The 14,302-nt window shown below is 41.5% G+C and overlaps 1 protein-coding gene across 1 annotated transcript; it reads right to left on the minus strand.

Annotated features, from left to right (window-relative positions):
* Positions 1 to 491: 491 nt before the first annotated feature.
* Positions 492 to 14,019, minus strand: esyt3 (extended synaptotagmin-like protein 3). Its single transcript, XM_068705167.1, has 23 exons — positions 13,422 to 14,019; positions 12,375 to 12,416; positions 11,999 to 12,133; positions 11,750 to 11,826; positions 11,562 to 11,631; positions 11,340 to 11,429; positions 11,190 to 11,245; positions 10,947 to 11,067; positions 10,524 to 10,700; positions 9,975 to 10,057; positions 9,736 to 9,784; positions 7,658 to 7,747; positions 7,478 to 7,540; positions 7,319 to 7,378; positions 4,596 to 4,670; positions 4,306 to 4,392; positions 3,848 to 3,997; positions 3,175 to 3,509; positions 2,938 to 3,036; positions 2,364 to 2,495; positions 2,091 to 2,196; positions 1,434 to 1,483; positions 492 to 1,225 (listed from the first exon to the last, which is right to left on the minus strand). The coding sequence occupies exons 1-23, from the start codon at positions 13,770 to 13,772 to the stop codon at positions 1,186 to 1,188; spliced, it is 2,538 nt and encodes an 845-aa protein (XP_068561268.1). The 5' UTR covers positions 13,773 to 14,019; the 3' UTR covers positions 492 to 1,185.
* Between the last annotated feature and the right edge of the window lie 283 nt (positions 14,020 to 14,302).

Below are 14,302 nucleotides of genomic sequence, written 5' to 3' on the forward strand. Positions count from 1 at the left end.
CAATTGGCAGTAAACAACGTGTTTAGCATAGATGACCACCACAAGTCTATGACAGTCAAGATATACGCCTACAAAATGTATTGGGATGGTAGTTGTAACTACCTATGTCTTAATGAATTAGCATGTGTTTTTAAGTTACATTCTAAATAAATGCAGAAAGCTGTTAGTACTCTCTTTTGAAGTTTGTTTGTGAGTGTAACAGTACTTTTAAATATAAAAGTTGAAGATCACTAAAACACCAGGTGGTAAATCTGAGGATTAGGTGTAAAAGACATACTCTCTCAGTAACTATGGTCAAAGTGCCCTTGAGCAAATAACTTTATTCCTCATGTGCCTTGCTTGGAGGCCATTTCCCTATGAACCGACTGCTTCAGTAGAACTGCTAGGCTGCTCCACATAAAAATCCAGTTGTATTTGGCGTCTTCCAGCTGTGAATATGTACAGTATATGTAAAGCATGTCACCCTTCCTCAATATGCGATAACTCTCCTGAATTGCTGCAGCTTTTTCATTTATTTCCCCTACATTCAAATATTACATAAAACTTATCAATACAAGTATTTACACTTAAACCCAAAAGGATAACTTTGGCTCAGATCAACAAAAAAACAAACAACCCTCTCACAAAAAAAATATCTGAATTAAAGAAATGATCTTGTTTCTTGATAGAGCAATACCAACATGTTCTGGTGAATTACATTCTATTTACATACAATGAAAGGGAAATGCTTAATAGCAAACAGCCTCATTATTCAGGACCATTGATTTCTGCTCGTCAACCAAAATTAGCTGCAATAAACTGGTTGGAAAATTGGAACCCAGCTAATGCTAAAATTATCTGGGATACCAAAGCATGTTTAAAAGTCGCCGGCAGTTCTATGTCTGCTCTGCTCCAGATCATTTAGAACAGATTTTTTTATATATTTATATCATAGTGGATAAGTGGGATTAGATGCACTTAACCACTCCAAGTGGAATATTATCATATCTGCCTATTGAGAATACAGCCTTTGACATAGAGTACAAAAAATGTGCTGCATTTGGAGAACCCAACTCTGGTCCATAATGATAAGGAAGAACAAAGGAATATGCAAACCTCCCAACATATACCAGGCCTACTTTTGGACTTGCAGTGGCTGAGGAGCTGCTCTTAAAACTGCAAACAGGAGTTTTTCAGCTCTACCCGCTAGCTGAATTTCTTCAGCCCAGGCAGTGTGAGCTCATACCTTAAAAAGAAAGAGAAATGAAAAGTCCATTTAAATTTTACTTGAATCAATGAAGCAATTTGTTTCCCCGCATACAATTCAAAACAAATAAATTGTTACTATTATAATATAAAACATAAAATATACACAATGACGGTAGGAAGTATTGGTACTTCAATTCAGAATACTTCAGCCAAATCATGGAAAAGTAGAAAATTAGGCCCCGTACCATTCTGTGATGCCTTTGACTATATCCAACTGGGAAAGATCTATCATCACCTGTGGACAGGAGCACAACAGGAATATTCAGTCAGTTATCCAGACTGAAATGCAAACTGCAAAAGTGTGACAACCAAAGTAACAAAGACATTGTTTTTGTCAGATCTAAATTGTTTTCTCACTGTGTTTGTGATTTAAAAACAAGTAGTTGTTTTTATTTAATTTGTGAAGTCAGGTGTAAAAAAAAGTTTTGGCAGGTGTTTTTTTATTCTCAGGATATTTTTTCTAGTGTTTGTTTTTGTAATACTCATTTGGGTCACAAGAGGCTTAAGCGCACCACTACCCCTTAAGAACATGGGGTAATGGTGCACATCAGCCTCTTGTGGCCCAAATAAGTTTTACAACAACAAACAATGATCCCAACAAATTAAAAAAAAGTGAATTAGAAATAGTTTCTCGGCAAAACTTTTTTCCCCACTTGTTTCACAGAAAACAATTTAGATACATTTTTGTTTTTTTTCACTTGAATTTCAGGGCTTCCGTACAATAATGAGGCAAAGTTTAAAATTCAGCAGCTGTACATTTGTAGCATTTCCAATGCCCATACCCTTTGAAAGCTTGGGTCAGAAACGAAAAGACGTAGTTTATCACAACTAGCATTACCCACCATGCCAATGTCCTTTCTCTCCCGAGAATGGAACATCTTTCCATTTTTCACTGACACATCCAACTTCCTGGTTTGTGCTTCTTGAAGCGACACATCAAATTCAAACCTGTGATGAAAGAGGGTTTGGCAGAAAGAAACAAGTTCCAGACACCGTCTCAACCTCTGAGCCTTAAATATACAGCAATTACTTCACTTTGGTAATAAGAAATAAAGAAAATGGGGTGTTTTTGGGTCACACAGATGTGTGATGTAGGATGAATCCAGCATTCTTACTTGTGATCGAACACAGGATTGACTGTCCTCTTCTTGACATGTGTCCTCTTGCGGTGTATCCAGGTTTGGTCAGGGAGAAAATACAGGCGGACATAAGAGTCTGTGCCATTGTCACTGAAGCGGAATATGTTCCTGCAGGAAACAGGTACACACAACGGGTTACCATAGCTGGTTAGCCATATTCAAATGAAGAGAAAATCATTTGTTTGTTCAATTACAGCAATTAGGTCTTTTGTTATGTTGGATTCAGTCACAGTATTTAAACCAAAAGAATACTGACTACCATAAATATTTTCAACACCAAACTTGCAGTTGATGTTCTACTGAGGACTGAAAAATAAATTATGCTAATCTGATTTCCTTCAAGCACAGATGCACATCTATGCAAAATCCAAGTATATGTACAGTTTATCAACAAATGACCTGTGAAAGTTGTTTTTTAGGTTATCACACAAACTGGATTGTGATTTTCTGTGTTCTAAGAACTAAAATGTGAGTTGAGCAAATGGGTATATTGCTTGTCAGTAATGGTGCTGCTGGGTGGCACTAGTGAGGCTGGATTTGTCTGCTGTACCTGCAGGAGTTAACCAGGACGATGAGTTTGTGCCTCAGGGTGGCATAGCGTACAGTCAGCTGGATCTCCCCAAACGAACCCTGATGTTTCCTAATGGCCCTGTGGGGACAGAAAATATTTGTATCGTCACTTGTATTACTTAACTCTTGCTAAATTCGTTCATTGCACCTGTAGAAAGGTCAGAGGTCAGCGCGCTAAACATCTGGAAAAGACAAAAGAGCAAAGCTATAGACTCACTCTGGATACGAGGCCCCCTCCGAAAGGTCGAAACGGGACGAGGCGATGGAGTTCTCGGACAGCAGGCTCTGGGAGTCGTACCGACGCATATTCGACAGGGAAGAAGGCGGCTGCCAGGTTTCATCAGAGCCATTCTGGTTATCAGCTAGCCACGGCGCAGACGAGGCGCGGGCAGCAGGACTGGTGCTGGAGGAAAGTGCCGGAGAGGAGGCTGTATTGGCGGAGGGAGTGGATACAGGGGCGTTGCTTCCTTGGTTAGTCTGCGGTCTTTGTTGTTTGTTTTGAGGAGGAGGTTCAAGGATAATCGTTGGCGGAGGCTTTTCCAGAGCAAGAATCTATTGTGAGATTGAGGACATGGCTAATGTCAGTGACACAATATAAAAGCATCAGTGTAGAAGCACTTTTTCATAAGTTTTCATAAGCGTTGGTTGAAGCAGCCAAATGTTGTTGTGGTATATGAGAGTGGAATCTTTGTACTCAATGTGTGATGTGCTTGATCGGCCTATGTGTAATGTGAGTTTGTACAGGCTAAATGTATGTGTGTGTGTGTGTGTGTGTGTGTGTGTGTGTGTGTGTGTGTGTGTGTGTGTGTGTGTGTGTGTGTGTGTGTGTGAGAGAGAGTGTGAGTGTGAGTGTGAGTGTGTGTGTGTGTTTACCAATGTTGTGTACCCACCCTGAGAGTGGCTTTCAGCTTGATCTGGCTGTTTGCTCCGGAGTGCTCCAGCTGGAAGCGCTGGTCCAGGACCATGTTGGAGCTGCTGAGAAGGCGACTCAGGGGCAAGTTGAGAACACCGAGCTGAGTCTTCTTCTCATTCACTTTGACCTGGACCACGAGAACACAAATAAAACTATTATCTAAGCAGCAAATGGAAAATGTTTTAAACCTCCTGAGAATTTGATTGACTGAAAAAAGATGTAGTTTAACAACATCATCAACATTGGTGTTCCCTCTTTTAGGTTTTATTGTGATGAAATTACAAGGTAGCTGTCTTTTGACACATACAGGTTAATAAGAATTACAAAAAATGCGACCACTATCCAGCCACATACATGTTGTAGCATTTGTAATCAAAATAGAAACGTGTGTGGAAAACCCGCTGTATGGTGTGTGTGCACCATTAAATGACAAACCTGGATCATGAGCTGCTGCGTTTTGATGTTATGCACAAAGAAGGTGAAGCCTTGCTCCCACACCGGGTCTTTGGATGCAAACACAACCTGTGGAAAGAGAAGACAGTGACGAGTAATAACTACAGCCGAATGGTTTCAGTGCAAACGGACATGGCAATTTGAAGTTTAACTGTTCAGTGCAACAGTGACACGTCCGCCTTCTTGTACAATACAAGACATTTGAGATATTGTATTCATTTTAGGACGTAAAGAGAAAACGGTGTATTAATGTGATAAAGCAAGAGCCGTACCTTGCTTTTCTGAACATCTTTATCAACAGAGAATTCCACAAAGGAGTCCGGGCAGGCAGTTTTCCTTTTAGTGAGCTGAAAAGAAAGTCAATCAGTGAGACAGCGTATGAGTTATATTTTTTGGACAAAATGTTTTCATACACGGTGTGGCAATAACACGGACACAAAAAACCTCAGGAACAATAAGGAATATTTGTTAGCGACTATACTGATGGACTGGGTGACCATTATCAACAATTTATTTGTGACTACTTGATACTTGATATCTCAACTGCTTTCAGTGATTGTTTCGCATGTAAGTCTGCTTTCACTTATGACAAAAGGCCACCAGCAACAAGCTAGCAAGCTAACATTGGGAGTAAAAGTCTGCTTTCACTTATTACAATAGGTAACAAGCTAACAAGCTAATATTGGGAGTCTCCCTACAAGCAGCCTGTTGCCTTCCAGGTTAGGTAGGCTCTGCATTCCACTCCCTAATACATTGCAGACACACCATACCATCTGGGACACGTAAAACAGATGTTTATGCTGGCAAAAAACGTTTATTGACTTGAGAAGACTGAATGCTACTGGTGGTAGCCCCAGCTAGCATGCTAGTATGAGCATAACTGACAACATTCCAAGGGAGAGGAAAAATGCTGAGGTTGATGCAGACACATTTGAGGCTCCAAGAATAACCTACAATTGACTCGACATGTTGGCTGAGACTATCTACTTTAAAATACTTTTGCTAAGTAAATGTTACCAACCACGACTGGTGGAATGATTTGAGGAAAAAAAACATCCTTAAGACAAGGCCTTCTTTGTAGTTTTTCTCAACTGTATTTGCTTTGAAGCAATGTAGCTCAGGATAATTAAATCTCAAGTTGAGAATTCAGTGTTGCCTCTCACACTTCACTTCACTGTATTTTCCCACAATGACCAGCAGAGGGCGTTCAGAGGCAATTGCTGCTAATGACAGTTCAAGTCAGGAGAGCCTGTACTGTGATAGACTTGTTTAACAAGGCTGGGTCAAAAAAAGTGTCCTAAAATAATTCTTATAATTTGATTATGACTACCTTAATTACCAGACAGAAGGGGGGGGGGGGGGGGGGGGGGGGGGGGGTTCCAAGCATAAAGAAACATGAACAAGTGAACCAACACTTGTTCATGTTTCTTTATGCTGGGAACCTCACCCTAAACAAGCCTCAAGTTAAAGGAAGAAATCAAAGCGACATGAACAGCTGGTAATAACGCACCCACATGAAGTGGAAGGCACGCACCGGACAAACGGGAAATACCAGCTACGCACAGGGGCAAGTACACGGAGGCTTTTGGTCTGACACAATAAGGACAATCGAATTATGGTTGAAAGTAAGTATGGTTGAAAGGTTGGAACTATGGTTGAAAGAAAAACAGTTCCTACATGAAACTGCTCACAACAAGGTCTGTGGATTATCTTGAGTCACCTGGTCATGATTTCTGGAAAGAGACCCTGCTGTTTTTTGCCGCTTTGAGCACCACAAACTGAGTGCTGATTTTGGGGTGAACTGTCCCTTTAAGTAATAATCCCACTTTTCATGTTAGATGTCAATTAGATATTTGACACCCCCTAACATATAAGCCTTCAAGCATTGCCATTCAGTTAAATAAAAGGTTTTAACTGAAGTTGATGCGTGCTGGAGAAGGAATTACAAGTGCCATTCTTTCACACCCTGTGGGGAATGTCCAGCGATAAAACCTTTGTAGGAACAGGTTCCGTTGGACGAGGGGTTGGGCCTCTGCATACCAAACATCCCCAGATTAATATCCATATGCCAAATCAAGTAGAAGCTAATGAGTTAAGACAGTCTCCTGGCAATGATACGGCTGGTGTTAGAGAATTAAAAACTGATTTACCAGAAATGCAATTATGAATAGTAGCGGACTGGTGAAAAAAAGTGAAATATGCATTCATATTGATTATGTCTATGTAACGCTGTGTTATTCTTAAGTTCCTAATACAGAGGGAAAATAAACCAGATTTAAGATGAAGTTTTAAGTATTGTGGCAAACCAGGGGGAAAAGCCGAGCAGACCCAGCACAGGGGGCGGATCCCCGAGCTCAGGTTGGGGGACGTGATAGAAGGAGTCTACTATCCAGTGCAGGTGCTGCAGCCACTAGGCACATGGCATTGGTCACACCTGCAGCCCATCAGCTAATTAGAGTGAGCATATGTTCACAGAGCTGTGAAGCAGCAGCAACAGACAGACTGGGCAGAAGACTAGGAGGATCTTCTGAACCTCTTGAGAGGAGAGCTGCATGAAACGGGAGGTAATCCAGCAGGCTGACCTCTCTTCTCTGCCCTACACACACCGGATGAAGGAATTGTCTCACACTGGGTGTAGACCGAAGGCCAAAGACCCTGACCGGGAGGAATCTTTTGTTAAGTTTGACCCCATCCCTATTTACCCTAACCTGTTTATTAAAGGACACTTTTTGTTACGTGGTTACTGTCTGAGTCTCCTGTTTTGCGTTTTCCTGTTTTTCACGTCTCCTGGGTTGCCACAGTATGATGTGTCTTTTTATGTCTTTGGTAAAGTGCTGACTAGTTGTTACAGCATTTAACCTCCTTTTCAAGGGCAAAAATTACCTACTTTACTTTGGTGGTAAACATTCACAAAAAAAAAACAGCCTGTCAGTTAAACAAACTAGAACAAAAGAAGGTCCCTAAAGCCAGCCTAGATTAGCACCGGGCAGTTTACCTGAGCTTCCTTGGAGTTCTTCCCGTGTTTCTGATGCTCGGTGATCTCGTTGTGGTCTTTCTGGAGACAGAGCACAAGAACACACATCAGCACATCTGTCTACCCATGTTGCATCATCTGCTCGCAACAAAAACAACGTCCCTATTAGAAGCCACTTACTGGTAGGTTTGAGGCATTGTCCAGATAGACTGCGAGCATAGCACACGCAAGGCCGTCTGCAGACTGGAAGAGAGCAATACGCGATTTACGATTTGTATTTTGGGGTGATTGAGATGTAGAATGACAACAAATATTATAGAAATGTTAATGAAAATTTGGATGGGGCAACAATAATGTTACCTCCCTCAGCAGGCTGGGGTCAGTCTTGAGGGAAAACCACTGGAGCTTGAGACGGACCTCTCCATTCTGGACGTCTTCCAGAGGAAACCACTACAGCAGTAATGGAGATTAATTTATCATCATGACATTTATGTGCCTCAATTTAAACAGAAAATGCAAATGCTTAGAGAAGGCATTAGCGTTTAAATGTTTCTTTCCATTCTTAAAAAATGCTGCTTCTGTACATTTTTTTATATATATATATATATATATATATATATATATATATATATATATATATATATATATATATATATATATATATATATATATATATATATATATATATATATATACACACACACACACACAGTTGTGGTCAAAAGTTTACATACACTTGTAAAGAACATAATGTCATGGCTCTCTTGAGTTTCCAGTTATTTCTACAACTCAGATTTTTCTCTGATAGAGTGATTGGAACAGATACTTCTTTGTCACAAAAAACATTCATGAAGTTTGGTTCTTTCATGACTTTATTATGGGTTAACAGAAAAAGTGACAATCTGCTGGGTCAAAAATATACATACAGCAACATGAATTAGCAATTTTGGTGACTTAGAAAGTTGTGTCAATGAAATGAGCTTCATAGCATGGCCTCTTAACTTCTTGTGAGTGATTATGAGTGACTACAACTGGTGACTTCTCTGAGGCCATTTAAATAGGGCTCATTGGATACAAACGCCCACAAACGCTACAATGGGAAAGTCAAAGGAGCTCAGCATGGATCTGAAAAAGCGAATCATTGACTTGAACAAGTCAGGAAAGTCACTTGGAGCCATTTCAAAGCAGCTGCAGGTCCCAAGAGCAACAGTGCAAACAATTGTAAGTATAAAGTGCATGGCACTGTTTTGTCACTGCCACGATCAGGAAGAAAACGCAAGCTATCACCTGCTGCTGAGAGAAAATTGGTCAGGAGGGTGAAGAGTCAACCGAGAACCACCAAAAAGCAGATCTGCCAAGAATTAGAAGCTGCTGGAACACAGGTGTCAGTGTCCACAGTCAAGCGTGTTTTGCATCTCCATGGACTGAGAGGCTGCCGTGCAAGAAGGAAGCCCTTGCTCCAAAAGGGGCACCTTAAGGCTCGACTGAAGTTTGCTGCTGATCACATGGACAAAGATAAGACCTTCTGGAGGAAAGTTCTGTGGTCAGACGAAACAAAAATTGAGCTGTTTGGCCACAATGCCCAGCAATATGTTTGGAGGAGAAAAGGTGAGGCCTTTAACCCCAAGAACACCATGCCTACCGTCAAGCTCGGTGGTGGTAGTATTATTTTGTTTTGCTGCCAATGGAACTGGTGCTTTACAGAGAGTAAATGGGATAATGAAGAAGGAGGATTACCTTCAAATTCTTCAAGATAACCTAAAATCATCAGCCTGAAGGTTGGGTCTTGGGCGCAGTTGGGTGTTCCAACAGGACAATGACCCCAAACACATCAAAAGTGGTAATGGAATGGCTAAATCAGGCTAGAATTAGGGTTTTAGAATGGCCTTCCCAAAGTCCTGACTTAAAATCCCATTGAGAACATGTGGACAATGCTGAAGAAACAAGTCCATGTCAGAAAGCCATCAAATTTAACTGAACTGCACCAATTCTGTCAAGAGGAGTGGTCAAAGATTCAACGAGAAGCTTGCCAGAAGCTTGTGGATGGCTACCAAAAGCGCCTAATTGAAGTGAAAATGGCCAAGGGACATGTAACCAAATATTAGCACTGCTGTATGTATATTTTTGACCCAGCAGATTTTGTCACTTTTTCTGTTAACCCATAATAAAGTCATGAAAGAACCAAACTTCATGAATGTTTTTTGTGACAAAGAAGTATCTGTTCCAATCACTCTATCAGAGAAAAATCAGAGTTGTAGAAATAACGGGGAAACTCAAGAGAGCCATGACATTATGTTCTTTACAAGTGTATGTAAACTTTTGACCACAACTGTATATATATATATAAAAAAACTTTTACCTATTGCAAAGAAGATAATGTACTTATTAGGCACAAATTACATTATACCTTGTACCCTGAATATTAATTAAAAGCTCACCTGATCCATTTCTATATCCTTCTTCACTCTTCCCAAATCAAGGCAATACCTGAGATGATAATAAAAAATCATGTTTGTGAAAGCTTCTGTATTGTAAACATTTTAAACCAAGCAACCATATTCAGTGTTTAGTGCCATGCATGGCAGGGTAAAAAGAAATTAAAAAGTTTCCATATTTGAGAAGCTCTGTATATGGTGAAGTGAATACAAGAAGTGCAACTAATTAGAAATTTTCTTACGATCCAAGAAAGTCATCTTTATCTGTGTCGTCGTCGTAGAGTTCCACCTCCAGCTCTTGCCCTGGGGCTTCATGGACCACGAACTGCACACAGATGAAGGAAAGGTGGACGGTGGAGAGTCAGTGTTTAGTTCAGAATACCTAATTATTCCTACCACATTTAGAGAAAGGCTGCAGCAGACCACACAAAGACACGGGACATTAGATGATGCACCTGGACGTGCAAACAGTTTGTACTGGGAAAAAAAAAAAGAAGTAAAAATTGGAGGAAATTGTCACATGCAGGAGACAACCTCAGCTTCCAAACAATGGACCTCAAGCGAAAACATTTTCTTTTTCTCATTTTAACTGTCTCTTACTTTTTCTTTTTTTTTGTAGGGCTCAATAACACCATATAAGGTTATGCATCTGGACCCATATGTCCTACATTAAAGTCTTGCCTTCAGAGATCCATAAAGGAAAGTTATATTATTGAAAACAAAAGCATAAAATTTGAAAAAAGTTATACTAATATGACGGAAGTTTTCCAGTGATTCCCTGTTTACTGTACCTCATACACTTCGTTCCACTTGGGGTGCAAATTCTCTTTGACGATCTTGCTCTTGAAATGTCGGTTGCCCACTCTGAGCGTCGCATAGGGGTCTGATTTGCCTTTCACTAAACCCATCATGAACGTGTCCTTCGCCAACAGGTCTCTGGCCTCCAGCAGGTGGACCCTCACCACACCCTGAGGAGCAGACAAGGACAGATCCAAACTAGCAATACTGTCTCGTATAAAAGGGGGAAAAAACACACACAAAAAAAAACTCTTTACCCACAATTGTCATAAAAGCATCAAAATTGTTTTTATTTTGAAAGGGGGAATTTTATCCTAAAATGTGCAATGGTAAATTATTAAAAAAAACTATACAAAACCACTACAGGTGATCTGATGAAGATCAACCTGTACCATGGAAAGTACTATCTGACATACTCGAGGTAGTGGGAACCTCATCTGGTCCACTTTGACCTGGTCTATGAGGGGCACGCACATGCGGTTGGGCAACACCATGAGCGAGGCAATGATGTCCATGATGGTCTCCTCAGACAGTGAGCTGAACGGGGGACAAATGAGATGAGAAAGTTTACCAGATTAAACGGGCGAGATACCAGTGTGAACAATAGAACTCCAACAAGAAAAAGGACGGGCATCAGGAGAGTCGGGGTGGAAGCTCACCTGAAGGCAGGGCTGTCCAAGAGGTTGGTCATGCCGGTCCAGTTGATTTGTAGGGTCTGGAAAAAAAATGTAAATAACTTAAGCGCTTTAAACTTGGCTAATCCAAGTTAGTTTAGTTGACGACCTTACGGTCACTGAAACGTCACTCACGGGGCGGCGGATGAAAAAAAAGGTGACTCCTCCCACCAATGGCGCTTCACCAATAAGAGGCTCCAAAATGACCCTCATCATCCCCTGGAGCTGGAAGAGTCGAGAGATTTTTTATTTATTTTTTTTAACAAGACTAGTAAACACATGTGATGATGATGATGATGATGATGATGATGATAATACAAGTTATGCAGAGGCTACAGAAAAAAACGAAATGCCCACTTTAAGTCCCTTAACGCCGGCTGTGATTGGAGGCTTCACTTCAGCGTCGATGTCCACATCACCTTCGTAACTGTGAAGAGAACAAGTTCTGGTGAGACGTGAATGACTGCGGCTCGTAACAGACGGAGGAAAAACACATTTAAACACCAAACGATAAGGTCCTGACGTGAGAAACGTGTCCGACCAACCATATATTCAGGTCCAGCACCACCTCCCTTTGATCTACTTCATGCGTGTATGCTTTCATCCCAGTGATCCGGAGAGGCTGGAATTAAGGGGAACATGTTAAAAAAGAACCTGTGGGCTTTGCTTTATAAAACATGTAGCCATTAATCAGATTTGATTGCTGATTGAACACATTGACATTCGGGAGGATTTCAATGGCTTTAATGATGGCCCGAGTGTAGGAGTGGTTTAGGAGATAAACGCAAACTCACTACGTGTCCAAAGTGGACCTTGGTGAAAGTGAACATCTTGAGCGCAGGGCTGGAGAGCCTGACAGCCGGCTGGATGTTTTCCTTGAGGAGCTTCTCCATGTACATCCCAAAGAAAGGCCAGGCCTGCTGCAACACCTGAACACGCAAAGCAAAATCAATTCCACACCTTAACTAAGCAGCAGATACAACTTCACATGCACTTGGACACTTAAAATGCACTATAGTATGCATCAAAGTGTTTAAAGCATGCTTTGCAGTTTGCAGAAATATGAAACACATACAGTTGGATTTTGGTGCGGTCATTGTAAAAGCATCAACGTGATTTAGCCGGTTCCAGAAGTCATAAAAAAAAGGTAAGAAGATTTTGATACTGTACCTTGTTGACCCAGTCAACTTTCTCCACCTCAGGAAAGTGGACCTTTGAAAAAAAAAAAAAAAAAAGATAGTGAAGTTAGAAGTGGGTTTGTTAGTACATAGTTAGCGTGCATGATGGCGGTGATGGAAGACATGATCGTGTCAATAATTATTAATTATGCATCATGCAAATTTCAAGATGGCTTGAGTTACAAAAAATCAGTCAAATAAAAAAAAAACGATTCTGCACATTTTCCCCATTTCTAAAAAATCAGCAGCATTCCTTAGTAAAGAAAAGAAAAAGTGGACATGGGCAAGCACAGCTGTATTTGTTAGTTAAGGCTTACCAACGCTCCTTTGCAGCATCAAAGCTGTGGACTGTAACAGAGGTTTGGAATCATCATGTTCTAGTACAGAGACTCTGAGCATCGAATCCAAAAGTATCATCAGTGAGAGCTACCCAAGACCCACACCCACACCCACACATACAGATACAAATAGAGAGTGGGCTGCAAGACAATAACTAAAAAGGTGAACTGATCTAGTGTGCATCTCACATCTGATCTAGTGTGCATCTCACATCTGATCTAGTGTGCATCTCATATTCCTCTGCCATTAGAAGAACTCCTCTCGCTGTCTCTCTCCCTTCTCAGTTCCCATGAGTCACTGTTAAAAGTGGGTGTGGTGCAACCAAACAGCCGGAGCAGCGAAACCCCTCCCAGCACACATAGCTTCACCCAACTCTGAGCATCCAGCATCCAGGCCCGAGTCTGGCATGTCATGCAAATACAGTGCAGTGTAGTCAAGGCAACGGAGAGCGTGCACGTCCCACAGTGTGTGTGGGGCTTAATGTTTCAGGATGTTTCACACGACTTGGCTTCAGTGCAGTGACTCCCAAAAAAAACCACATTAGACACAGGTTTTACATCTGAAGGTTGGACCTCTCCACTGGGAAGTTGCCGTGTTCGATCTCGCTGCTGCCGAAGTGCCCTTGCGCAAGGCAGCTCACACCAAAATCTGCAGTAAAAGGGTAGAAATCTGCATCCCACGTTAGGACACTAACACGTACCCACGTTGCCATCTGCAAGCCACTTTGCAGCTCCCGGTTCACCTCCTGGGTCTCGTTGTCCACAAAGTCGATGGCGGTTCCGATCCGGGCGTCTTTCCACTGGCGATTCTTCTTCCACCAAGTGGCCATAACCATGCAGAGCAGCACCCAGCTGATACTGAGGCCCAGGTACCCGGTCAGATACACGGGATAGAAGACGAAGACGGCTCGGCCGAAGTACGCCAGGAACTCCATCAGGACGCGGTTCACGGCGGAGGAGTCCAGCTTCTCCGCGCTGTCGTGGATCGACAGGTTCTCCGCGAGCCCGCCGGCTCCCGCCCGCGGGTACGTCGGTCCGGCGGCGGACGCCATCAGATTCGGACTCCGGGTTTTCCTCGAAGTCCCGAACGCTCGCTGTGCCTTGAACGGATTGATGTATTTGCGTAATGTCGGCTCACTTTTGCGCAGCTTTCTGGGGGAAAGCGAAACAGGGACGCCAATCTACTGCACAACCCATGGGGTAGTGATACAGCGAGTCGTGACGGTCCTAAAACTTCCGTGTTTGAAACGTCCCAAAAAAAAAGCAGGTAGACACACCTGCGGCTATGGGTGTGGACCGCGCGCAACAACAACAAAAAAAAATTCCACCCTAAAAACAAAAGGAAACCTTTAATTATAGGAGCGTATTTTGTATTATTTTATACTTATACAGCTTTATTATATTTATATATGTACACATCGTGTACTTCATCATTTTATATTTTGTGGATTTCTGCAGTTTTATTCGATTTTGTTATGTTTTATTATTATTATTATTATTATTATTATTATTATTATTATTATTTATTTATTTTACTTCTACAGCTTTATTATAGTTGTATAATGTATATGTACTCTTCATT

This window comes from Cebidichthys violaceus, unplaced genomic scaffold, assembly GCF_023349555.1.
Source record: "Cebidichthys violaceus isolate CVI_PGR_0920_01 unplaced genomic scaffold, fCebVio1.0.p SCAF_11, whole genome shotgun sequence".
Classification (NCBI taxonomy): Eukaryota; Metazoa; Chordata; class Actinopteri; order Perciformes; family Stichaeidae; genus Cebidichthys; species Cebidichthys violaceus.

What these genes read in the sequence shown, in the direction of transcription:
- esyt3 (XM_068705167.1), bottom strand. Translation starts at nt 13,772, where the DNA reads ATGGCGTCCGCCGCCGGACCGACGTACCCGCGGGCGGGAGCCGGCGGG. An exon ending in ACCCCAGCCTGCTGAGGGAG is followed by an intron (nt 7,541 to 7,657) that starts GTAACATTATTG and finishes GCTCTCTTCCAG; the next exon opens with TCTGCAGACGGCCTTGCGTG. An exon ending in AGAGAAAGGACATTGGCATG is followed by an intron (nt 1,484 to 2,090) that starts GTGGGTAATGCT and finishes TCCTGTCCACAG; the next exon opens with GTGATGATAGATCTTTCCCA.